General features: G+C 35.8%; 1 protein-coding gene across 1 annotated transcript; it reads left to right on the top strand.

Annotated features, from left to right (window-relative positions):
• The first annotated feature begins 12,737 nt into the window (after positions 1-12,737).
• LOC105971139 (lysine-specific demethylase JMJ26) lies at positions 12,738-24,747 on the top strand. Its single transcript, XM_012995983.2, has 13 exons — positions 12,738-13,552; positions 13,653-13,777; positions 14,345-14,444; positions 14,535-14,673; positions 15,101-15,164; positions 15,241-15,976; positions 16,196-16,573; positions 16,825-17,112; positions 17,996-18,068; positions 18,150-18,235; positions 23,216-23,335; positions 24,313-24,374; positions 24,466-24,747. The coding sequence occupies exons 1-13, from the start codon at positions 13,136-13,138 to the stop codon at positions 24,509-24,511; spliced, it is 2,634 nt and encodes an 877-aa protein (XP_012851437.1). The 5' UTR covers positions 12,738-13,135; the 3' UTR covers positions 24,512-24,747.
• Positions 24,748-27,943: the final 3,196 nt, after the last annotated feature.

Raw genomic sequence — 27,943 nt, 5'->3', positions numbered from 1 at the left:
AATTGAGGTGAAATTCGGCATCAACAAGATCGCCTAATCTTAATTTCGCAAATAATCGAACATTTGTGGAAATGAAGCATCAAAAATCGACCAACAATCACAAATTTTAGCAAGTTTCTTTAAAGTTCTTATCTTTGAAATTCGGTTTTGGGAATTTTGGATTTGTTATGCGTTTATGACTTTGAACTCCGTATGATTTCGAACAACATTGAAGACCTAATTTTAAATTTGAGAGTGTGTTTATAGGATTGAAAGAAATTTTCAGATTTGATGGCTGGGGGTTCGGGTGTGAAAAGTGAAGTGAAAATTGGGGATCTGGTAAATTTTGGAATTGGGTTTAGATCAAAAGATTTGTGTGCCAACTCAACATTTGACGGCCACGTCGGCATCACGTGCGCCCCACGTGACAATTTGACTCACGAAGTTAACGGCGGAACACAAACTGTTAAAAAGTGACAAGTTTGAAGACATATTTCATGAATGCAAAATTTTGGGGACAAAAATTATTTTATTGGTAAATTTTAGGGACATAAAATGTAATTTTCCCCTCATACTTTCATACACGATCATAAAATAAACAACAAACTTTCATCGGAAGAAACTAGATCACTATCAATGTTCCCTATGGGTAATTGGCACTTTGCACCCTCGAATTACATGTCATTGGCACTTTGCACCCTTAAATTAGAAAAATTGGCAGAATGCACCCTTCAATTAGAATTTCTTTGGCACTTTGCACCCTCATCAATATTTTGCCTAAAAAATGACCGGTTACCTGTTTGTTTGTGGGGTTAATGAGGCGTAACCCCCTCAATAGCAAAAATATTAGAACTAGGTACTAAGCATTTTTTTAATATGGTGCAACCCCCTCCATTTTATGTATTCCAATACTATCCCTACATTTTCCTTTTGAACTAGACCCCCCTCCCTTTAAATAGGATCGGTCAACCAACTCTCTCTCTCTCTCTCTCTCTCCTTGAATTATTTTAATCATTTTAATTATATTTCGATCTTTTTTACTTTTACCTTTTTTTTTGGAAAAGATCTACGAAATATTGGTGAACAACTAAATTAATGAATTTAACTACTGACTTTAGTAGTCAACTATAATATTCTACTAGTTTGCTATAAAATTGGGTCGGTCAACTACAAAATAGTGAAAGTTAACTATAAAATTTTAATAGTTAGCTATAAATTGTGATAGTTAACTACTAAATTATAGTAGTCAATAATCATTTATGTACCATAATTTTATGACCGAAATTCACCACCGTTAAATTATATACCCATCGGTAAGTAATTCCAACACTTTCACAATTACGCCCAAAGTCCCAAATGATCTCAATAGTTTGAAGCATATTGATATCTTCCCTGTAAATTCAATTTCACTAAAAAACAAATTTCCACAATACAACTATCACTAGCCGTAATTTGTCTTGAAAAATTAGATCTGAGCCAACGAAATGAGCATAAGGCTCCAAGACAATAATGCAAGACTCTAGCGGCGGAGATTTTAAGTTAGAAAATCAGCGGTAGGGGATGCGTTAAGAAACAGCGGTGGCGAATGCTGCTTCGTCAGAAAAAAGATCTGAACGTTTCATTGTTACTAGACCGGGTGACCCAATGATAGCCATGAAGATGCGGCGGCTATGGATCCGTCAATTTTGGTAGAGAAGATGTACAAGTCAATTTTAGTAGAGAAAAGAGACATAGCAAATGATTCGAGAGGAAAAAAAAAAAGAGAAATAGAAAGAGACGTATCAGGGAAGAGAGAGGGGGGAGAGAGAAAGTGAATGAGAGAAAAAAGGAAAAAAAAAGATATGTAAAAAATATGAAAAGAGGGGGAGGAAAGAGAAAGAAAGGGACGGTTGAGAAGAGAGAGGGGGAATAGAGAGAAAGAGTGGGAGAAGAAATGACAAAATTGAAATAATAAACACGTGAGGGGGTTTCACAATTCATAATGTTAATTTTAGATTTCTTTACAAATAGTGAATATTAAAATGGGTCTGGACTCTATTATTTTGTGTATTGAGGGGGTTATCCCTCATTTTCCCTTGTTCGTGGGATTTGAAGAGTGATAGATTTGTATTTCTTTTATTTTTTTCATAAATTTAAAAACCGTTCATCATGTAATAATCGGATTCATCATTTTACCCATGTTCTCAATTCAACCCCATGTTCTTCATGCTTTTTTATAATAAGCAAAGAAGCAAGATTGGAGCTTTTTTATTCATTTTATAGTCTAGTCCTCAACACAGGGCAGACAACAACACGGCTGAACCAGACAAGCTTGGCGGCTGCTGCCACCTTGACTTCAAGAAACTTCGTCTAACAACAGTAAACTGTAAAAGCACAAAAATTTAAAGGGCTCTTAAGATATAGGTCCCTGGTGACAAAACTAATTAGAACTAAATGACAAGCTCAACTAAACATTTGCTTCACATCCTTTATTAAATTCATTCTAAAAATGCCCTTTCACTCATCTTTATTTTTTCAATTTTCACTCTACATTTTTTACGTTATTATATATAAAACAAAAAATTCCTTATTTATAACATTTTTTTGAAATTTACGTTTTTTTTTCTTCTTTTTTGTTAAATAATTCAACAATTTTAAAAATACTATGGTATACTATGGTGTACTATGTTGTACTATCGTTTTTACACTATTATTAAAAAAAAATCTACAATATTATTGAAAATTACAAAACAAAACTCGTTTTTCGTTTTTGTTAATTCAATATATATATATATATATATATATATATATTTTAATATTTTATTTGTTGTAATATTATAGTAGACTGTGGTATACTACGGTCCACTATGGTCTACTATGGTGTACTACCAAACCCTAGCAGCCAACAAACACACAATCCTCGTCAACCCTAGCCGTCAAACCCTAGCCGCCAACGTCTGCATCCATCGCAACCATAGTCGCCTACGAACTTCGGGAAAACCAGATTTACGATTTGGAACCTACATCAAACAAAATCTCTTGAAGATCAAGATCAAATCTCCACCATAATTAACCACATCCCCCGCCACAACCACAACAACCCCTCGCCGCCATCTCGACCATCAGAGCCAGCCGGCTTGACCACCACAGCCCGCGGCCGCCGTGTCCTCCTCCACAGCCCCGCCGCCATCCCGACCACCACAGCCCGCCGTCTAGACCACCACAATTGCCGATCCCGAATCAACCACCATAGCCCCCGCCGCCGTCTCGACTACCACAACCCCTCTTCGCCATCTCAACCACCACAGCCCGCCGCCTCGACAACAGCCCGCCGCCGCCGCCTCCTTCTCCACCACAGCCCCCGCCGCCGCCCTTTCCACCACAACCCCTGGCTTGGCTCGGCTACTACTGAATTAATTAACAAGAGAGGTGTGTGGGGATGGAGAGGTGAGAGAGAGAGAGAGAGAGCAAGAAAAAAAACGGAATTGCAGATACACAGATCGTGTGAGATAGGGAGGAAGAGAGAGAACGTGAGAGAAACCAAAAAACAAAATAAATCTGAATTGGAGAAACGTAATATATGTAGGTTATATAATTTAGGGTATAAGGGTAATATAGGGATAAAAAAAATTAGGGATGTGGCCCATATATTATTTGAAATTAAGGGTTTAATCAAAAAAATGAATTTGAACTTGTCATTTAGTTCAAATTCGGTTTCGTTTGAGGGGCTCATAGCATATTAACCCAAATTTAAAACTACTTTTAACTGATTTTGGTGAAGCAAAGAAACACATGTATAATGTATTGCTCTCTTAATAAATATTTTCTGTTTGAAGAAGAGTTGGTAGTGACAGTACCATAATGTGAGAAAAGAGAGAATATCAAGAAACCTCAACGAGAAGAAGAGGACAATGTAAGTCTACGTGCACCACAATCTGCATTTCATCGTTACCGCCGCTGCCATTGGATGGCTCAGAAGCCGCCGCGTCTATCATACCCAGCGGCGGAGGCAAAATAGGCTCTCTTTGATGAGCCGGCTCGCGAAATCTCATGTAGTTGTCGTAGATATTGCCGTCAGCGCCTACGGAGAGGTTGGCGTTATTTTGGCGGCAGAGAACCAACAACAAACCGATGATGACGTTGCCGAAGAGGAACACGAAGTGGTGGTTGAAGGTGTGAAGAAGTGAACATAAAACCCATCGAAAAAATCAAAACCGCCGGAAGGAGCGCCGACGACCACGAAATCAACCCAAAACGTATACCATCATAACTTGGCGACTCCATTCCCACGGAGGCGATGCGTAGCCTTCTCATTCTCAAACCTCACGTTATCAAACACTCCCCATTCCGTATTGTAAATTACAGACAAATTTTCTCTAACTTTAACGACAAGTTAACTATATAGTTGAAGTCGTCTGGATTTTTTTCGATTCAGAATATAGATTTTGCAAAAATGGAAGCAGAGCCCAATAAAAGGGGGAGGATCAGAGCATCAAAGAGAAAGGAAATTGTCGGGAGAAAATGGAAGGGTTAAGGGAAGAAAATGGAGAACATGGGTTAAATAATGAACCAAATTATTAGACGATGAACGATTTTTTAATTTTTGAAGAAAATAAAAGAAAGATTCTACATCCCTTCAAATCCCACAAAACAGGTTACCGGTCACTTTTTAGGCAAAATACGAACTAGGGTGCAAAGTGCCAAAGAAATTGTAATTAGAAGGTGCATCCTGCTATATTTCTAATTTAAGGGTGCAAAGTGCCAATGACGTGTAATTCGAGTGCAAAATGCCAATTACCCATTCCTGTATCATAAATTATGTCGGCAAATTATAATTGTCAGGTTGTTAACTTAACTGTCTTCCTCTCACTATCTGTCACGCTATGTATGAGTCTTTGTTCATTTCTAAAGAAGCCATTTAACAAGTGACTATACTGAAAAAAAGAAATATATATACTTTTTATTTTGTATGGTAATCTTTTATTGTTGTAGTTGTATCAGCACGACCAAGAGTAATGAAATGTATTTCTCACTATTATAAAAGTATTTTTCCACCACTAAAAAAGTTACTTTTTGTTGGTAATATTAGATTTGTATGAACATTGATATTGTTTCTGTCATTGAAATATCACTAATAAGTTTAGTTGGACAGTATAATATATTTATTATTATAATTGCTATTGTTATGTATTTAATTATTTTCTTCAATTTTGAAATGTTATCCATTGCACGTGTATAAATACTATTATAAATCTACTAGCAAAATAAGAATATGGGAGATCAAACATAGGAAAAATAGAACCTCTTTTCTTGTTCTTTCTTGTATTCTCAAATGTGATCATGCCTTTACAAGAATGTGCTATTTATAGCACCAAATGATAGTCTAAACCAAATGACACAAGTTCGTTTAAGGAATTCATAACTACACTAATTAATGAACACTAATTAATGAACATCCATTAACGACTTAACGTACATACTTATTCAATGTATTTACAACAAGGGGTCATTAGTAATAAGCCCATCATATAGTTAAGAAGTGGCCCTTATATAGCTAAGAAATGGTGATATATCCACTATTGAAATCTTTCTTTGTGATAACCCTTTAGAAATTTTATTCTCAATACAACCCTTACGTCAATTAGCACAGTTTGTCCCAATTATTCATTTTTTTTCTCTATTTCCTTAACAACACAGTCACCTAATTCCTAAAAATCTGCTACCAAATCAAAAAAAATTATTGAATTTTTTTAATTTTTATTATTTTCGGACTTTATTTAGCATTTTTTATTTTTTTTAAACAAAAAATTGATTTTTTCTTCTAAACGTGTTTACTACGCCGAATATGACTATAGTTGAATATGACTATAGTCTAATATGACAATATGTGACTATATCAACTGTAGACATATTCTTTCTTTATATTGTAGTTGTTTTACATTGTCAACTTATAAATTCCGATTAGATAGTGTAGTACAGTCATGTTTACCAAATTATATAAAACAATCCAATCAACATCCACACAAAAAATCACAATTTCAATCTTGTTATTACGAGTCAACTTGAAACGAGAAGATCGAACATATTCAACAATAGTCATATTAGAATATGACTATAGTCATCTTACTGCTGCTGCTCAAATCTGAAACTGTATGTTCATATCTGGAGGAAAAATAAAAAGAGAAATCGAAAAATACAGAAATAGAGATAGAAAAATAACGAAAGAGAGGGAAGGGGAGTCAACGACAACAGCGGTGGCGGCGGTGAACGAAAGAGAGAGTGAGAGAGACGGCGACGGTGGTGGTGGTGGACAAATTTGGAAGAAAAACTGAGAAATCGAGAGAGATAACGAAAAAGAGAAAAAGAGCCTTACGCGGAGATGAAGGAGGCGGCGGCGACGGTGGTGGTGGTGGTGTACAGATCTATGTGGAGATGATGGTGGTGTAAAGAGAGAGAAATCGAGAGAGATAACGGACAAGAGAGAAAGAGATTTATGTGGAGACGAAGGAGGGAGCGGCGGTGGCAACGAGCGGCGGTGGCGGCTGTGGAGGAAGGTCGGAATTTTCGAAGAGAGCTGAGGGATTTAGGTGGAGAGGTGGAGAAGATAGAAGATGAAAGTGATAGAGGTGGAGAAATAATTAGGGGTGTAGTAAATGAGAATATTTTTGTCTTCTCACACTAGGCCAGGGGGTCTTACTAATTAAGAACAAAATTTGGATGTAGGCAATTTTTTTTAAAGTCAATTAGATTTAGTTCAAAATATTTTTCATTTAAGGGGTATTGCATATTTTCCCTTACGAAAAATACTAGTATTTAAAAATTGATTGCCATATACTTTTCCAAACATAGTAAACTTTCGAAAGTGCAAAAATAATTCCTTAATACCTAGTGTCTTTTCGTTATCCCTAAACTAGCCTAAAGATAACGCTAAAAGTCTAAAATAAACTACTTCCTTTTTTCCATTTTATTTGTCGTTTTGAGTTGATGCACACATATCAAGAAAATTAATTAATGTGCATGAATTCTGAAAAAAAAACATAATAAAATAAAAAAAAAACTAGTTTCATTAATTATTTCACCTAATTTTATTAAGAGTAATAAGGGCAAATATGAGAAATATACTACGCTTCATTAGAAATCCAAATAAACACTTATTTTGAAATAATAAAATGAGCAGGTTATTTGACAACACCCCCCCCCCCCCCCATCACACAAGTGTAATTACAATGAGTCCAATTTTTTTTACAACTTTTTGAGATAAATCCATTTCAGCATTTATTAATAAAAAATAATAAATTATCACAATTATACCCCTAACATATAAGTAACGTATGTTTTAGGATTGTAAATAAAAAAAGATATGCAATATCTTTTCCTATTATATGGTAACAACACCTTAAATAGTCCCACGATTCTCGTCCCTTAACTATAGAGAACTGTCCAACGTAATTGGTATTTTTTCCACATTAATACCGATCTGAGTACTAGCCAGAAAATCGTCGCCGGCGATTTAACGGAGTCGTCAATTGCGGCGTTCAACAGCGACGGCGCGCTGCAAAAGTTGTTGCTACGGCGGGTTTGCTGCTGCAACGCCGTCATTTGCTTCATTCCTCCGTCAACAAACCCCAACCAACTGTTAGAGTAGGTGACCAACAAGCCAACATGTGGCTGTGGTCTTTCGTATTTATTATTGTAATAAACGAACCTTTATTCGTATTAATGATAAAACACCTTGGCATTCTATATCTTTGTCCCTTTGTCACAAGCATAGATATAGTCCTTACAGTTATTACAAGTACTAGTAATTGATCGTTAGGATCGTGAGATATTTACTTAAGTATTATAACTGTTAAACGTGTTCCTAGTCGAAGGGTTACGCCACTAATGAGGATATCGGCCTTTCCCATTAAGACTAGCACTTAGTGTATGTGTACTGCATCTCATCAGTAAACGGTATTGTGATATCGGCATGCATAAGTGGGTGCTCGTAAGTTGACGAGTTCACTGAACTCCCTCACCCTAGAAATCTCTAAGTGGTTCCCAATAATCGAGTAGAGATATCTATGGTATAGTTGTACACCATTAGTCCTTATGACCTAGACATCACCGTGACTTCACTAGAGGACCAGCTGTATCGTGACCTGTCCCTGAGTTCCACCGAGGACCATCCCAAGGGCCAGTGTTCGTGCAGTCCGAAATCTAGTGGGAGGTCTGTGCATTGTAGTCGGGGATTCGATCGCTAGAATAGTCTTGGATGTCCTGTGTGTTCTGAAAGTTTGTAATCATTCTAAGTCTCTGGCCAGAGCTGACTAAGTGATGATTATATTAGTGAATTCGATTCTCTAAGTCATGTACGTAAGGATTACAACACTTAGAACGATCGCACCGTCATCGAACATATAAAGAGGTCTCGATGAACCAATGCCTCTAGTTCGATCGGGACATATGAATCGAAGGGACCGTACTGTACGTTAACTATATCTGAAGGTTCTTGCAGACACTTCATTTGTATCTAGGGAATCATGACGCGTAGTTGCTAGACGCCAATCTTGATTCGTTGGGTGATTAAGGTGAAACGAGCTTCATCTTAATCGTAACTCTAAGGGACGAGTTTTGACCACAAAGAGTTGTGGGCCCACGGCTAGCTTACACCTGAACCATCGAGGGTCACACTGCTCGTGCACATGAGATCTTTGAATAAACGGTCAGAGATAAAATAGATTATCTTTGCATGATTGGAAGTCAATACGATTGAATCCAACATTCGTAATTTGGAATTATGAATGAGAATAAGAAAAGGAAAAAGAATAGGCGAACGTGTTAGTGAACTTTCTAAATCGGGAAGTTTCCAAATTTAGAAAGAGCACTGAACTAGGGTTTCCACTTTTGGAAAGTTGGAAAATGAAAGATGGCACTCGTAATGACGAGGATGTTATAATGATTCCGAAAATGTAATCGTTGCAATTTTCCGATCATTGAATTGAGAGAGACGAGCAAGTAAAGGAACTAACGAGCTTAAGCTGTTGGGCCCGGTCCAACTTAAGCCCGTTAGGGTTTTATGCAAGGGACTATAAATACTTGATTTATAGGCCTTGCACAAACACACAAGAAAAAACCCTAACCCTAGCCGCTACACTCTCTCTCTCGGCCACTCCCCCCGCGGCCACCACCGCGCCGTTGTCGCCTCTCCGTCGCCGGAATCGGCCATCTATTGGCCGATCCTTTTCGGTACTCTTTCCTTCTTTCTTTTTCTTCCGTTAATTTTAACTATTACGTGTCTAGTGCCACGTGTTTAGTAGATCGAAGTATACGAGGTGAAATCCGAGAGGAGGAAGATCGAAGATCGAAGAATCGAGGAGCAGCGCACAAGCCGAAGCCGCACGCTGCCCCACGCGCCGCCCCGGAAGTCCGCGCGTGAAACTCACGCGCCGCCGTGGCCATCTCATCGCCGCTGCCGCTGCACCGCTGCTGCCCCGATTGTACGGATTGGTTTCCGTATCAATCTCGACTTGCTAAACGCTCCTACCTCACGCTTCAAGAGGTAAACACACGAATCCCTTGTTTCGATTCGTTTACGTTTAGACTATGTATCCATGTTTGCTATCGTATGATTTTATGTGATTATGTGTAATCGTTTTAAATCATTGCAAGCATGTTATTTGGTTTAAACGCGAGCATGTTAATTGATTTAAATTCGGTTTAATAATTAGCATGTATGTTGTTATTTGATTTCGCTGGAAGCGCAAAGGTACGCAATTAATTGAATTTAATTTGTCGGGCATGTTCTTATGTGCTTTAAAGTCGTTTAAATCGCATGAATTTTTGTTTTCCGCTGCGTATGCGTGCCCGAAACCCAACACCAACAACTGCTACTGATTGATTACCAAATGCGGTTTATAGAGAGAGAAAGTGATGAAAAATAAAGTGGGTTTGAAGAAATTGCGGGTGAGATTTGTTGAAGGCGGGGTATAAATTAATGAGAAGATTTCTTCGATTATACGATTCAATTGTTTAAACTCTCTTTCAGCTTCCATTTCCATTTCATCTTCTTCTTCTTATTTCATCCTTTTTCTACAGTAATTAAATTAATTGCATATATTTTCCTATTATATAGTAACAACACCTCCTTAAATAATTCCACGATTCTCGTCCCTTAATTATAGAGAACCGTTTTAACGTAATTGGTATTTTTTCCACATTAATACCAATCTGATTGCATGAGGAGGAAGTTCGTCTCAAGAAAATATAGAGTGGTTTTCGTACTTTTGACGCAAACTGTGTTAGTGCATAATGGTCGTGGTTTTATCACTGTTCATAAGAATGCACATGGTTTTTCTCCCCCATTGTTATGTGGTTGTTAGCATCTAGTCGATAGATCCTTTTAAATTAAAGATTGGTTTTGACACAATGCTTGATTTCAAAGTAAAATGTAAGAGTAGTTTTTGCACGCAAAGTGGTTTTGATTAATTACATAGTCTGTTAATGATAAGCTTTTAGTGAATTTGTAATGAAATTTGTTAACTACATATTGATTTTCGATAATTACAGAGTGTTTTTCATTAATTATAGAATGGTTTTTGTTAATTGATAAGTTTTAAGTGAATTTTTGTAATGGAATTTGCTAATTACATAGTGATTTTCATTAGTTTACAGAGTGGTTTTCATTAATTACATAGTTGTTTTTGTTAATTACATAGAGATTTTCAATAAGTTTATAATGGATTTTCGTAACGGAATACTATAATCACATAGTGGTTTTGGTAAGTTTATAGTGAAAAACAATTTGTTAAAAACAATTTTTTTAAAATTTAAATTTGAAAAACAGAAGTATAAAAAATAAAATATAAAAATTAAAAAAATGAAAAATAAACTTTTTTAAAAACAAAATTAAAAATTTCTTATGAAGAAATAAAATAAGAAAAGAAATAAAGATGAGATTTTTAGAATGGATTTGTGAGTATTATTTTGGGCATAAATCTGAAGCGCGATTTGGGGGTATAATTTTTGGTGAAGATTTGGGTGTAGATTATGGGTATAATTTTTTGATTTGAATAATTATACTAATTAATAATTAGTGGGGGCATATATGATTTTTCAGGCCCAATGAATTTATGTCAAATATTATTTACAAATAAGAATTTATCAAAAAGTAAAATTTCAATGGGGGTGTTTGTCATATAGCCCCTAAAATGAGAAGGAGGGAGTACTACACTAGCAAAAAAACCTTGTCTTTTACCTCAATAAATTTTTGTTATTTTAAATTTCAGTTGATACTGAAATTCTAATGGAAATCAACTAGGGTCTGATTGATTGAAGGAAAATAGTAGGTAACGTATTGAAAATGTGATGTAAAATAATTTTCTTGTTTGGTTGATAAGTAAAATACTATGTAAAACAATTTCATGGAAGATGTGGAAAAAAATTGCACTAAAAGAAGGGAATTTCCCTAAGAAAAATGAGGAAAATGTGTCATTTTATCTCTCTTTACATATTCTTCTTCTCTCTCATCTCTTTCTCTCTCTCCTCAGTCACCCTTCTCTTCTCTCTCTTATGTCTCTCTCCTCTTTTTTTTTGATAATTAAAAGGCATTAATAACAAAAGAAAAATATATATATCTCTCATCTATGTTACACACATAAAATATCCATCTTATTTTACATTTTGTTTTATTTGTTACATGACATTTTTTTGGGTTAGAATTTATTTAAAAAAAAAATTATCTCTTTTTGGGTTACAATTTATATTGAAATAAAAATGATCCACAAAAGCCTTAGTTTTTGAATAATAATTCATTTTTATTTTCATTTTACTTTGTATCTTTCTCCATTATTTTCCCTTAAAAATCAAACGAAACTAAAGAAAATGATTTTCCTCAAAATTATTTTCATCACTATTTTTCTTAGGAACCAAACACAATTAAAATTTTAAAAGTCCTTGATTTCTTTTTCCTTTTTTCCTTTTGATGATGCTAAAATATAGCTCACCTAGGGTGGTGTAGAAAATGCACTGGGAGAGCAAAGCGGATCAGTAGCTTCACAACTTGATGATCCTGAGGTACCTGCGATCATAGAACACATGAACTAAGCCGGGGGTTGATCCGGCGGAAACCCCTCCAACGCTCAAGTCAGACGTGCTGATCATATAAATAGTCCAGAGAATACGTATTGTAGTATTGCTCAGTTAATAGGACGTACCTTATGGAATGAGTTCAAATGTGTATTTATAGCTTAGTTGAGATTGTCGGGCCCAAACCTTGCTTGAAGGTGATTGGGCCTCGGTGATAGTGGTCTTCGATACTGGGCTCGTGGCCCAGTAGATAAATAATTTGTAGGCCCATTGGGTTGGGCCAATTAGGCATATCACCTTTGAATTTTTATTTTCCTTATTTTAAAATTCATGAACCAATTAGAGCCCTAATATTTAGTCAACTAATGAAAGTCATCTAATGATAACTCAGTTTGAGTTTGGACAACCATTGTCGATAACACAAAAAAGAAAAATAAAGTTAAAAGAAGGAAAAAAGTCAGATGCCAACTAATATTGAAGTAAACTAATGCTTAATTAGGTAATCGAAGCATCGACAACCTGCCAACAGAAAAAAAAGGTTAAAAGAAAAATAAAGTCAAAAGCAAAAAAAACAAAGTCAGATGTGAGCTTATGATGAAGTCAACTAATGTTGATTAGTTGAGTCGGATAATCAGCTCTCGACACATTCCGTCCGATTTCCACCCGTAGTTCAACCTATTTTCATAGGAATCATAAAATGTAGGGACTAAGTTGAAACATTTGAAAAATTAAGTGACCCTAATCAGATTTGTATTCCTGCAATCGACCGACCCTGCCCAAATCAGAACTAATATAAAATTGTTGGACCGAATGCAATTTCAAAAATTTGAAACAAAACACGATCCCTCTCTTCTGTAGTCGGCGTCACCAGCCCTAACCCATTTCCGCCGCCACGAAGAACACACTCACACCACTAACACAGCCAGAAGCCGTTCCGTCCGATAAATCGCCGCCGCGGTGCGCGAGAGCCGCACATATTTCCATTCCGGCGATAAATCGTTTATTTTAGATTTTAGAACGCCAGCCGCTGTTGCCGGAATTTTGTCGCGGTGGCCTCCGTTCCGGTTCCACTAACCCCGTTCCGGCCGCTATAGAGGCGTTCCGGCGAACCATGGAAGAGAGCAATGTGAAATTTGGGGCAATGGAAGATGTAAAGGCTGGGTCTTTGCTCGAGGTAAAGGGCACCGAATTACAAGGGAAGCAAATGCCAGTGAAAAATGAAGAACAAGGAATCGAAGGTGATGATTTCTCGTTGAAAAATGAAAAGGACTCGTTGACAGAGAAAATTACCAAGGAAGAAATTGATTGTGCTAATAACTCAGAAATTGAACCGCGGGATAAAACACGCGCTATTTCGCGAGTGAGCAAGAGCAAAGATAACAAACCAAAAGAGACTAAAGCCGAAAAAGATGAACAAGATTCTGATAACGGCTCGCAGCATAAGAAGTACCGGAATTTAAGGAAAAAAAGATCTCCAGAAACAATGGAAGAAAGGAGAGCTTGTACCAAGAGAAAGTATATCAGTGATGTATGAATTGTTATTTATACTCGTGTTAATTTGTTTATCCTTGTTATGTAAATTTGTCTAGGATTACTGTTGACAATCAAAATGGATTATGAATGACCAGGATCCGAAAGATGCGTACCAGATGTGTCATCAGTGCATGAAGAGTGATAGGAAAGTGGTGAGGTGCAGCGAATGCGCCCAAAAAAATCAACATAAACGCTACTGCTTCCCTTGCATTGAGAGATGGTACATGTTTTTATACTTCAATTCAAAATTAACGAAGTTGTAGCTTCTTTATTTTCGAAACCTATTTATTCCGCGTACTCGATTTCTCGTTGCAATAAATCATTTATACTCTCTCTGTTTTGTCTTCCCTTGTAATTAAGAACTCATAAGATATTTGGCACAAGTGTTTTGCTTCCTCTAAATTATGATTAATTGCTTACGATTTCCATTGGTTTGTGTCTGTCTTCATATTGGGTTAGGTTTTCTGATTCTGGATGCATCTTAACTTAATTATATGATAGTTTGTAAAATTGCTCTTTGTGATTGTTGGGTCGATTTGCTGTGGAGATGCGAAATGCTTTCGTAAAATAAGATTATTATATAATGACGATTTTGACTGGACAATAGATTTGCGGTGACTGATCATACTACTGATACAGTAGTTTTCAGTATACCTTTTTTGAGTTTTCGAGCAGTCTTGTGGGATTAAATTGCTCGGAAGCTTAGTTACTGTTATAAATGTTATTAAACATCTACTTGGTTTTGTTGGAGGCTTCCTTACTTTTCTTATCTGTGCTCTCTTTATAGGTATCCCGAACTATCTGAGGAAGATATAGTTAAGGCTTGCCCATGTTGCCGTAATAGTTGTAACTGTAAAGCCTGTTTACGTAGATTTAATGTACCGAAGGTATTTTTTTTTTATGGTTTTCCTGCTACGTGATTGTCCATAATTGCTTTTTTATGTTTTTCCATAACAATCTTCTGATGGTTATTGCAGGATTTATATTCTGGTGATCCGAAAAATAATTTGGAAAAGATATGGTTCTTTAAGTATCTCATTAGTTACCTCCTGCCTTTTCTCGAGGAATTTAGTCAAAATCAGAGTGCGGAAAAAGACGTGGAAGCCAAGATTCGTGGTAATTTTGTGAACGTTTTACTCTATCTGTCAGTGTCTGCATGTAGTATCTTGACATTTGTCAAGGATTTTATTAGACGAGTAGCTACTAAAAGTTATGCTGTGCAACTTGACTAGGTACTTGGAAAATTTCTTTTAATTGCTTTGAAAATTCCTTTTAGTTTAGAATTAACAGGTAAGCTGCAACCAATAGCTGATTTATTGTATAAACAAAATATGCCTGCTTATTAAAAACCCAGTGTCTCTTAGGACTGAATAAGTATAACTGATGTCCAAAAGAGGAAACATGTGAAAGTAAAGTAGATAAAATCAAGATCAACTAATCCCCGAGAAAAAAAAAGAAACCTAGTAACTGGTGTCATTTAAATTTTTATCGCGTTACTTTTGAGATTAAATAAGTCTCCACTATTGTAATTCCATTAATGCAGGATCGTCGCTGTCAGATGTAAAGATAGAGAAAATTGACTACTCTATTGATGAGCGTCTGTATTGGTAAGCATTTAGATGAACTATTACCTACCAACTTTAACATTTCTTTGTTTAAATGATTTGATATCTTTTTGTACAGCAACAATTGCAGGACCTCCATCGTTGATTTCCATCGAAGCTGTTCGAGTTGTTCGTATGATCTCTGTGTGACTTGCTGCAAGGAGATTCGAGAAGGCTGTTTGAGAGTCTGTGATAGGGATGTAGTAATCAAGTATGAAGATAAAGGAATTGACTACTTGCATGGAAAAGAATCGTTAAAGAAGAAATTAACTCGAGTGTCACCCAGTGAGTCAAATAGCAGCGAAGAATTGCCATTGCCCGAGTGGAAAGCAACAGAATTAGGTCAGATTCCTTGCCCACCAAAGGAAAGGGGTGGGTGTGGACATGGAAATTTGGAGCTCAAGTGTATTTTTGGTGAAAATTGGGTGTCGGATTTAAAGGAAAATGCTAAAAAAATAGTTCTTTCGTGTGGATCTGCTGAGGTATCTCATAGTCAAAGTCAATGTCCTTGTTTTGAATTAAATAAGGGTGTTAATGTTGAGGATGAACAATTGAGAAAGGCGGCCAATCGAGGAGATTCTGATGACAATTACTTATACTGTCCTCTAGCAAGTGACATACAGCCAGGGAAACTGGAGCACTTTCGGAGACACTGGATAATGGGAGAGCCAATTGTTGTAAGAGATGTTCTCAAACTTACATCTGGATTGAGCTGGGACCCAATGGTGATGTGGCGTGCATGCCGTCAGATTTTAATTAAAAAGGGTTCCTCCGACTTGATGGTGACAGCTTTGGATTGCCTCGACTCCTGTGAGGTGAGCACTTTTAAGACGCCAAGTAGAATTTGTGATACGAGCCTCCAAATTATTTCTTGCCCTAAATTTGGTCCTAAATTCACTACCACAATTCACTGCAACTGATATCTTGGATTCATTCCATAATTTTTTTTGTTTCCCTTCATTTTTGTACGTCTATAAGTGGAATCTTATTTAAAACGATAACATAATTTTTTTCGTGTTTATGTGAATTTGTAGGTTGATATAAACATTCACCAATTTTTTACGGGATACACTGAAGGCCGGAAACACTATAATTCATGGCCTGAAATGCTTAAATTGAAGGATTGGCCCCCTTCCACCTTGTTTGAGAAGCGACTGCCACGCCATGGTGCAGAATTTCTCAGTGCCTTGCCCTACAAAGAATATACACACCCACGCTCAGGAATTCTAAATTTGGCTGCAAAATTGTCTACGGAAAAGCTGAAGGAAATTCTAAATTTGAAGAATACAAAATCGTCTGTAGAAATGCTGAAGCCAGACCTTGGGCCTAAAACATATATAGCTTATGGATTTCCTGAAGAGCTTGGGCGTGGGGATTCCGTAACCAAGCTTCATTGTGATATGTCAGATGCGGTAAGTTTTGTTAAGTATATAAATTATTTGTTGAAAATTACAAAATAACTTAACTTGAGCTCTAATTACAGAAGATTTCAGTTAACTGTTCAAGTTACAATTATTTATTATTTGCTTGGAAATTTTGATTTGCTGGTTATTGGATTCTTAATATTATTTAAAATTTGGGGTTCTATGTACACACTCTTAGCGTATAACTTGCAATTGCAAACCTTGCTAATATGATTGTTGGATTTATTGAATTTTTTCAGGTGAATGTTTTGATGCACACTGCTGATGTGGATCCTAAGAAGCATCAGTTTTCAAAGATTGAAAAGTTAAAGAAAGATCATATTAAACAGGACCGGAGAGAACTTTTCTGTAACGCCAATACGGATGACAAAGAGACCGGGATCACTATGCAAGAATCTGAGTCTGCATTTATACAGGGAGGTGCCATTTGGGACATCTTCCGAAGACAAGATGTACCCAAGCTTGAGGAATATCTTAGGAAACACCATAAAGAATTCCGGCATATTTATGGTTGTCCAGTAGAGCAGGTAAGACCAAACTTGTGGTAAAGTATAAGTTTATTCTGTTTTTCTGCCATCCAGTTTTCTCTCTACTCTGTCTTAGTTGAATGTTGGTAGTTGTATTTTCTGCACTTCAATGTTTATGATTAATCTCATTACATAATTTGGGTCATCCCTGTGTTGAGGGGTTGAAGCCCAAAAAATAAATGTAGGCTGGTGCAAAAGGCTATTGTTTGGTGAAGCAAGCATTTCCTTTTCTCTTTGTTCCAACTTATGATTCTCATTTTCTTGATTTAGTAATAGGGGTGCATGCAGTTCAGTTCGAACAGGTTATTCTACTTCGTACTACCTCTTAGAAAGTAGTTTCCTCGTTCCGTTTGTTGCCTAGGTAGAGTTAAAATTTAAGATAATGCCAAATGGTGCCTGATTACAAAAAAACGTAGTTGAAATTTGGAATTGCAGACCCTTTGAGTTATTATAAATAACCCGTGAAGTTTATATTTGTTTTATAACACTATCTCATTTAGTGTAGTTTGTAAAACAGAAATAAACGTGATGAGATAGTTTTAATTTACAAACTTAGCCTTTTCTTTTTGCAAATGAGTCACCTCATGGGTAGTATCTGTAATTACCCTGAAATATAAGAATCCGATCAATATCACTTTGTGCCGTTGGTTGGTTGGGAACTCGTGTGCCAGATACACAATTAAAATTTAAACATTACATGTATGCTTTTTCTCGTAAAAAGGTATGGAAAGAATAATTCTGTATGCTGACTAACATGCATTGCAGTGCTGCTTGTTTTTAATTTTAGATCCATGTTAATAAAATTTTACGTGTAATGTCGGTAAATAAAACTGTTTAGATTCTCTTGTACTAAGTTGTATGCTCTATTTTGTATCTTTTGCAGGTTGTTCACCCGATTCATGATCAGAGCTTGTACTTGACCTCTTATCACAAAGCAAAGCTCAAAGAGGAATTTGGTTTGTTATTCTTGAGCTTTACTAGGTAGTTATTTTTCTGTTATTTTTTATTAACTGCGTTCTGTTTCAAAACTTATATAGGAGTAGAACCGTGGACTTTTGTGCAAAACCTTGGAGAGGCTGTTTTCATTCCTGCAGGATGCCCTCATCAAGTTCGAAATCTCAAGGTACATCAACACTTACGAATTTCAATTTGTCCTAAAAATATCCCAATTTATCTCGGTCATTCAACATGTCCTCGCAGTATTTTATTATCTTGAATGCGCATTTGGGTTTTATATGAACAAATACTTGCAATGAAACCATCATCAGCTCCTAATCATCTAGGGTTGCCATTCTTAATTTAATAATTGGAATCGTACACTTGTGCAAGGTATACTTTCCCGTTTCAGATTAACCTTAGCATGTTCATAGATCGTGCTTGGGTATCTTGTATGGTTTCATGCAGAATACTATCACCTACAGAATTTATTTTTTTATAATGGATTGTGGACTTTGACAAATTTGATTGGAAATTGGGTAAATAGGATCACTTCATATGAAGATAACTTATCATCAGTTAGCTGGATGTAATCAGGGCACTGGGTACGGCACTATGAAAACGTAAGATTGCAAAATAGAATCATAATAATGAGATTACATCTGTCACTTGAAAAGAAAGGCTTGCAACTTGCAAGTATATGTTTAATATTTTTTTTTATCACACTTAATCTACTGTTAGTATCTAATGCGTGGAATATTTTTTGGAATAATCTGTTGAATCGTACCTGCTGTAATTTGATTATTAGGAAATAAGCACTCATAAATGTGGTTAGGAGTTGTAATCTCATGCATTATGTGATATTGGCATAAATTTCTCATAGGATTTGATTAGATTAGTATTCTATTTTACCTCATAAATAGGTTATGTAGTGGTGAACCAACACTTGAAAAAAAACAATGGGGTTTATCGTTCTTTTTCTTTGCATCTTGATAAATAGCTTTAGGTTCTTCTATGTGCTCCTTTTTTCTTCCTTTTATTTTCCTCCTTTTTCCCTGCCGTGTTACTCGTATTTCTTTCTTGCTCTCTTGGCCTTCACTGCTAATCACTGAGAAACAGTGAACCATCAATTTGAAAGAGTATACTGGTGCTCTGCAAAACGTTAGTGCTATATATAGGTTGAATGGAAAAAAAATAACTACAATGTTAAGTTTGAACTTATTTAAAAACAAAAAGGGAAACTTGGTCATCTTCTCGGAACATGACCTAAGCTCGAAGAAAATGTTTTGGTTCATGAGATGGAGCAGACTCTGATTATGTTGTGGCTATGGTTCTTGAAACCTGAAAATCTTTGATTTCTACAAAAGTGCTATTGGAGTCAGTTCAGGGAGCTTATTTGAAGGCTTTTTATGATACCCAAGCTTATAGGACGAAGGTGAATCAATAAGTAACCGGGTATGTCAAACTGCTTTGAAACTTGTGGTAAGAATTTGATTACAAAAGGGTTATTGAGATGAAATGTCCAGAACATGTTCTCAAAACTTTCGTGGAAAATGATCGTCGGTGTGGTTTTCTTGCTGGTCTTAAACCTGAATTTGACCAAGTCAGAATTCAGATTCATGAGAGGGAGAAACCACCACCACTAGAAGAAGCAATCTCTCTAATTCGTGTAGAATAGAGTTGGTCGAATTGACATTGTCGGTATGTGTGGAAACACCATTATTAGAAAAAGACAATCTCTAATTCGTGTAGAAGAGATTCAAAGGAGTATAATACTCGAACTTTAGAATCTAGAAAATTAGGCCTTGATCGCAAAAAAGTGAGCTACCACACATGCTAGTGTAAGCCTAAAATGAAGGGTGACCTTAGACTTCGGGTTCTAAAAGTTTGGACCTTAGCCTCTTTGGTTAAAACCCTATGGAACATTTATGCTTAAAAGGGGTTTATTGCATTTAGAACCCATGTTTACTCTGACTGTCAAAAAAACTGTGTTTTACATATTAGCAGAACACCACTTATGATTCAATTTTATTAGCAAACCCTTAAAAACGCACAATGTAGAGGGTTGTGTGCTTAAAAGAATGGTTGTTTTTTGCTAATATTTATAACACTGAGAGGTTTTTAGCAATTTAGTATAACCTATGTAGCACATAAACTTCAACTTCTTAATGTTTCCGCGTTTCGGACACGTTTCGTGTCGGACACTTGAAGACATCTGATGGACACCATATGGTCCATTTTATATATATTTATCTAAAAACTTATATATGTTTACATATCATATTTATAAATATACCCTTATAATTTTAATATTTACACGTCTCTCCCAAGCTCCCGTATCCCCATTTTTGTGATATGCAGTTTCTCGTGTCCGTTTTCCCGTATCACCGTTTCCGTGTCCGTGCTACATAGAGTATAACACATGGGTACTAATTGCAATGGACTGTTTAAAAATATCCACTTTGGACTATGTTAACCTCTGTCGGTTTTACTGGAATGGGTAACTTAACCTTTATATGTTCTGAATCATCTCACTGGCTGGAGCGGGCGCATAAGGCAAGGAACGGTTTGATGGAATTGGGGAGAAGGGGAGTTAGGTGTGTTGAGGCTGTTGGTAAGCACCTTGCACTTATGACCTATGGTTTTGTGTCAAGCGGAGGGGTATTGGGGAATCAATAACTATTCCCAATGAAGAAAAAAGGTGTTTTGGACCGTTGGTTAGGGTTGGCTCATCTAACCTCTGCTCGTGACCAATATAGAGTGGCACTCGACTAGTTCCATTGTGCTGATGGGTGATATGTTTCTTTGGGCTGATTCTTCGTATGCTATGTTTAGACTTGGAATTTATTTTTCCACCCCGAAGGTTATGTCACTGAGGAAAAAAAAAAATCATGTTTTATTATGTTAGGTTGGATTCAACAACATCTAGTCTCTTGTTTCACTGTTTGCTTGGGCGCCTGTGCTTTGACATCTAGTCCCTTAGTGTTTCATGAGACAATTTTTTTATAACCCCTTTATGTTTTGTTCTATGATTTGCTGTGATGTTTTGACGGTTTGAACTCTGTTTTATTGCCCGGGTATGCCCGTAGTATATGTATTTGATTTTTGATATATGTATATTCACATTTTCATGACAAGAGAGCAACTCTGTCTGGGAGCCTCTCTGAGAGCAAAAATAATTGGTGGATAGGGAAAAACTATGTTGCACTATTGTAAAAAAGCAAGGCATACAAAAGAGAGTTGCTGGAAATTGAATGACAAATCGTCGAGCAAGATTGTAAAAATTGCGTGGCCTTAACAAAGATTCCAACCGCATGTACATTTAATGGATGGAAAAACAAGAAGAAAAAGTATGGTGGTCATTTAACATGGTATTAGAGCTGGACAAAATGGAAGGTCAGTTAACATGGTATTAGAGCTAGACCAAATGAAAGGTCATGTGTTTGAATCTGACAGCCATCATTTGTGCATGGTTTAAAAATGCAATATTCCTTTACGCGATGGGCTGCACGTGAGAGGCATGTTGGAGATATAAATATTAAATGATTCATTTCATTAACAAGTGATATACTAAAATTTGTCTTCTCTCAATCTACAACTCATTAAAAACATTCATTACTCTCGATTCATTTTCAAAATTACCCCGAAATGGGTGAAAATTTGCCTTGAAAACATTTCCGAACATAACCTTAGACCTATGAAATATCTTGAGAAAAGATCTAGTACATTGTAAGGAATATTTTTATGGTCAAGAGACATTTTTTAAGTGTAAAAATGAAATAAAAAGGAATATTGTAAGGGTCTTATGATTTTTAGCTCATCTCCGCCATCTCAATCGGCAACTTGGCAACTTAAGCACTATGATAAAAATTCTTTCCTTGCATGGTGATCTTGAAAAATAAGTTTATTGGAGTATCCAACCAAGTTTTGAAGGTGAAGGTACGTTTAGGTGCAAAGAACGAATGACTTTTATCCACTAAAGCAATCTCCGATTGCCTAGTTTGGAAGATTTGCTAAAGTAATGAAGGCAACAAGATACAAAGTCAAGGAGATCAAATAATTGGCTACAAATGATTTGCTATAGGCGGCGACAACTCTTTTGGTATATGTTGTTGATATCATTGTCCCAAGAAATGATGAGAAGGTGAAAAGGGGAAAGAGAATCTAAAACAATGGTAATCTGAAAATTTGAAGCTACGTCGGCAAAATATTGTATTGGAATTAAAGTTTCATACACAAAAAATGTAATTTTTATCTCACAAACAAAATTATGTGAAGGATAGGAAACAATAAAATGGGGTTGCAAATCGATACCTACATCAATCAAGCTATATAAGGATTTGGGGGAAGAACAAGAAGAGCTAGTTGTTGATAGGGAGAATTAGCACAAATTGATAGGAAACTCAATTATCTTGCTCGTAATTGATACGACATAGCTAACTTGGTAAGCGTGACCAGTCGGTTCAAACATGTTCCAAGAGATCCACCCTTAAAAGGACTTGCCATATACTTTGCTACATTTCGTGGTTTGCATGAAGAAGTAAAAAATAGTATATCGTGGCCATATCAAGTGTTGAATTTGAGTTCAATTTGAGTTCAAAGCGACTGCACTATGTGAATTATTATGTCTAGAACTCGCCCGAGAAGCAAGTGGGATGTTTCTGTGACGTACACCGTAACAACCTTTGCTCATCATTCATCATAAAATGATAGACGAAGCATATTGAGATTGACCGACAATTTGTGAAAGAGAAGTTGGAAGGAGGTCTTATCTGCATGTCATATATGCTTCCAGATAGCTAATTAGCACGTGTGTTGGTCGAGGGACTCAATTATTCATGAAATTATTTCCAAGCTGGGAATTGAAGATTTGATTTGATTAGATTACTTTCTTTTCCTAGAATATATTATCTGGTGGTGCTTAGTTTAACCAAAATCTCTCAAAAGAATAGTTGAAAAAGGTTAAGGGAGCAGTTATATAAGCTGTGCAGATCCATATGTGTGTATAATTGTTAAATAGTTATCGAAGAATGTGTATTTTTGTACTATGGTTTTCCTTGCAACCCCCTTTTGTCAGTTAACTGTAATTTTTCACATTCTTCATTACAGTTCGTAATTCTTTGGCTTAACAAGTGTGTATTTGGTTTCTTCTTGTTGCAATTTGCAGTCTTGCATAAAAGTTGCTCTTGATTTTGTTTCGCCTGAAAATCTTGGAGAGTGCATCCGCTTGACCGAGGAGTTTCGTATTCTTCCTCAGAACCACAGAGCTAAGGAAGACAAACTAGAGGTATTTTTTTTTTATTTTTTTTTGGTATTGTTTACTTCATAGTTCGATTGTTGGAAGATGGATTAAAAAGGTCTGCTGAGTCTTTTGAATGCTGAACTTTTAAACTCAGCTTGGTGTTGATTGGGATCTGCAAGAGTTGAATCGGTTGGCTGAGTAATTGACATACAATTTCTATCATGACATTATTACTATATTTCCTTATATTTGGCGCCATCTAGTAACTTAGGCCTCGTTTGGTTGCCAAAATAAGATTAAATAATCTAATGAAAACCCAATTATTTTATCGGACTTTGGGACGTCCAACTAAAAAACTCCCTAAAAGACGAGATAAGGCAAGATAAGCCATGATAACGACCTGACAATTTATTAGGGATACCAAACATCAAACAAAGTCCAATTATTTAGTTAATCATGGCTAATCTCCCCAACCAAACGAGGCCTAATTAGAGAATAGAAGATGACAAATAAAGTCAATAGTGATATATAGCAGTGTGAACAAGCTGACTTTAGAGCTTTGACTAATGGAATTTTGTGAAGTAATATAGTTGAGTCGTCTAATAAAATCACACAGTCCCTATCCAACATAAAAACAAAATATTGGAAGTTGGTTGGATTTTTATTCGAAAAGAAGATTGTCAACTAGTGTGTGTGCATGACCTACATACGTACTTACAAAGAGCGTATCTAATTAAGCGTTGAAGATCTAATAATCAGGTTGGATGAATAATTATTTTTGTTACATCTCCTTATACGTCCTCGACACATAATGTAACGCTTAAACCGGATATTAAATTTTTTGGTCTCGAGTTGTGATGGAGTGAAAATTTGCTTTTCTATGTGCAGCCAACGTTGCTTGTAGATTTTTCTGTTATGGAACTCGTATGCTATCTCGGCATCTGAATTGAATGCCACGGATGAGTAGTTAAGATAAATTGATTAACTAAATAATGCTCGTGTTGTTGGATTAATTGCAACAGGTAAAGAAGATGGCTATCCATGCAATAAATCACGCGGTGACCGGTCTCGAGGATCTTATACTGTGAGTGTTACTTGCATTATGTCCTTTTGACTTCTCGTTTATTCTAGTAAACTGACATTTAAAAGACAATTTTTTTTTTAAATAAATTCAGAGCTGTAGCACAAGAAGCAAAGGAGCCAGTGTGTGGGACGGATTAAAGCTTATGCCAACAAACGAAAGATGAAGATTTGCGTGCTTATTTTGTAATCCGTCTTATTCTGTACTTCTTCTCTGTAAATTGCAATACTTCTGTACGGTTCCTTTTGTAGAGACCTTGTTGATGTGCGATGTTTTCTCTCCAGTGACATCATGCTAGTGACATCATGCTTTTAATTTGTTATTACAAGACACAAGTTGAATGTGACTATGGGAAGCATGGAATTTATAATTTTCATTTTTTTTTTTAATGAAGAAACTGGTTATATGTGCACTAGGTGTTTGTATGTTCATGCTTGGCATATTTGGAAATTAAACAAAATTAATGCTCGTTCTTGTTCCCTTGTCGACGGGTTTCCAAGTGACAAAACCTACTAGAACTAAATGACAGTCTCAACTAAGCTTTTGTTACACATCCTTCATAGAGTTCACATCAAAATCGCCCCTCCACATGAATTTTGAAATCTGCACCAAGTAATATCCAAATTGCATTAATAATTTTTTATCTTGCATTAATATCTTTGTTTTAGCATCTATCATTCTTCTTACTTTTTTATTTCATTCGGAAAACTCGTTTGTCTTTTTTTTTTTTTTTTTTTTTTTTTCATTTTTTATTTTAACATTTTTTACACTAATATGAAAAAACTATACCTTTTAACAACGCAATTTGCAATACCTCTTCTGTCCAATAGTGCCGCTATGGTTTTTCCGGTGTCTACACGTGAAGCTCTCATGTTCTCTACCCAATTTCCTTTTCTCCCCGGTTTATGGCTCCCATTCTCGGACCGGCCATGAGGACCTCTAGGACATATCTAGAGATCTTTTGGACGGTTTGGAGGACCCCCCCGATTTCTGGCGACATACATTTTCATAACAATTTATAAAAACTGGAGGTCCTAAAACATTGATTTTTTCGGAAGGTCAAGCTTGTGCTTTGTCCTCTTTTGGCTTTGGCTCACCCATGTTTCCTCTCAATGTCTACAATTCTTAGTTTTTGTTTTCATTTCGATTTCTCTATGTCAAATTTATGTATAAAAAAAAATTCCCATTCGGTTTATCTTTGTTAAATTTATAACTTTTTTTCTTTTCATTTTGGTTTCAAATTGTTAAATTTATATAGTTTTTTTTTGGTTTGTTTTCTCTTTCTAAATTCAATCTCTAATACTTAGAGTGGCACATAGGATATTTTAAGATTTTTGTTCCAAAACCATCTCCTTTGCAAATCTTTAAATGATGAGAGGCAATGAGCTGTCACTTGTGATTTTAGAGATTCTTAAGATGACACTCTGAAATTGGAGTGTCATCTTGAGGATCTCAAAAGTGTCAACTCATCATTTAATACAATTTTTCTTTTATTTTTTATTAAAAAAATTAAGAAAATTCAATTATCTTCAAACCATAAATGGATTACCATAGCTTACTCTAAATCTCTAATTCCACATGCGGGAGGCATAAACCCTAATCAACGTCTGATATCTCATCAAAGGAGAACAAATGATTGTTTATGAATTATTTTGCTCTAAAATATATTTATAAACATATGTCTGACATTACAACTATTTGAGAGGCGAACTATGGAGTGAGAGGAGAACAAAGATTGTAATGGAGAACAAAGGTCACAAAGGATTTGAGAGGAATTCATAAACTCTATCTTATCCCACCTTCTTCTACACTATTTTATTAGAGTTATATGTTTCTCGAGGATTAGACTTACGGGGAAAAAACCTAGTTATTTATTTAATTTATTTAACGATAATTTTCCTCAAACTTTAATACATTAAATTCATGTGATTCCTATGACCTAAAACAAAACAAATGAAACCAACGCGTGATTTATATAAATTGCTTGTTTGTATAAATTAAATTAATAGTTTTAATATTAAATTTAAATCTTAATAATAAATTACAACTAAGAAAACATTTTGAGTCTTGCGTGTTGCAGTGGAGAAGATTTTGCAGTAGAAAATCTCAATCTTGCCACATAAGAAAGAGAATTTTTTTTAAGATTAACATTTGGTACTTGACACCTAGAATTTTTAGATTATTTTTTTAATTAGCAATGTAGATGCTCTTAAATTTCGATTCACTTATCATCAGTATTTGGGGGTGTCTTTCTATTTTAATTGTGTAAACCATGGTAGTTAATCTCGCGGTATAACGCGATATATATTGCGATACGACATGATTCCAATCAAAGCAATACAACTGGGGTTCTATATCACTTATTCATAAATATCGCTAAATATCGTGAGATATCGTATCGCCGTATCACGATGCGATACAATATTTACGATATTAGTCCATAAAAAAAAATGGAAAAAAAATGTAACCAGCTACTTTGAAAATTGGATTTGAACAAATCTCTTCAATATCCCACCCTAATTCACACTTTTCTCTTCAATTTCTTCACCAATCCTCACAATATCGCACCCTAATTCAATTTCTATAGATTATTGCATTTTGTTTTTGCGATCAAGGCCGATTCAAGACGTTTTTGACTGGGTTTTGCGATTGATGAAGATGAAGATAAAGGCAATCGTTTAAAATTGATGGATGAGGACGATTTAAGGGATATTGATCTTCAAAATTATGTGTGACAATATTTTTAGAAATTAGGGATGTGAATTTGAACTTAGGGCTCATTTTGCTAAATTTATTAAAACATTCGATAAGTTATTTTAAGAGCTTGTAAGCTGTTACGCCTTATTTTTAGAATTAATTTTTTCAAGTGTTTGGATAATGATCTTACAAGCTATTTTTATTCATTATAAGATCTTAAATAAAAATATGGGGATGAAAAATTAGCAAGACCCGAAATCTAGGAAATGTAGTTAAGGAAAATCTCCTCCCAAAAGTAATTAGAGAAAACCCCCTTAGCTAATATTCCTCCCAAATGTTATTTTCATAATTCCAAGTCTACCCTTAATTGTCCAATGTACTCTTCCAAAATCCTAACCTCATTTTTCATTTATCCCATCTCTCTTCTCGTTTCTTTCTTCTCATTTCTCTGTTTTTTTTCTCTCTTTTCTCTAGACATTGCAGCTCCTTACTCTTATCGGAGATGATGCACGACGACATTGGAGCTGAGGAAGAGGATGACGGTGGTGGTGGTGGGTCCGCTTTTCGAATACTCGAATAATGGCGGCTCTCCCAAGTTTTCGATGAAAGCTAGTTGTGTTGAGCGGCGGCCTTGGGCGGAGGTGGGTGCAAACCGCCTCAGGCCGCCGTGTAGGTGGTGGTGGGTACTTTTGTTTGAAAACGAAAAAAGGGTGGATCGATTTTCTTTTCTGTTTTTTTTTTAAAGGTTTTTTGTTTGTACAGTGTGTGGGATGGTGATGGTGTGATGTGGTGGCGGTGGAATGGTGACGATGGAGAGCAGATCTAGGGTTTTTTGGTAGATTGGGCGGATGACGGTACGGGTAGAGAAATTCACG

Source organism: Erythranthe guttata, chromosome 11 (assembly GCF_056151865.1).
Source record: "Erythranthe guttata isolate IM_541 chromosome 11, IM_541, whole genome shotgun sequence".
In the NCBI taxonomy this organism is placed as follows: Eukaryota; Viridiplantae; Streptophyta; class Magnoliopsida; order Lamiales; family Phrymaceae; genus Erythranthe; species Erythranthe guttata.
Note: the sequence above shows the minus strand (reverse complement) of the source record. Positions and strands in the feature narration are given on the sequence as shown.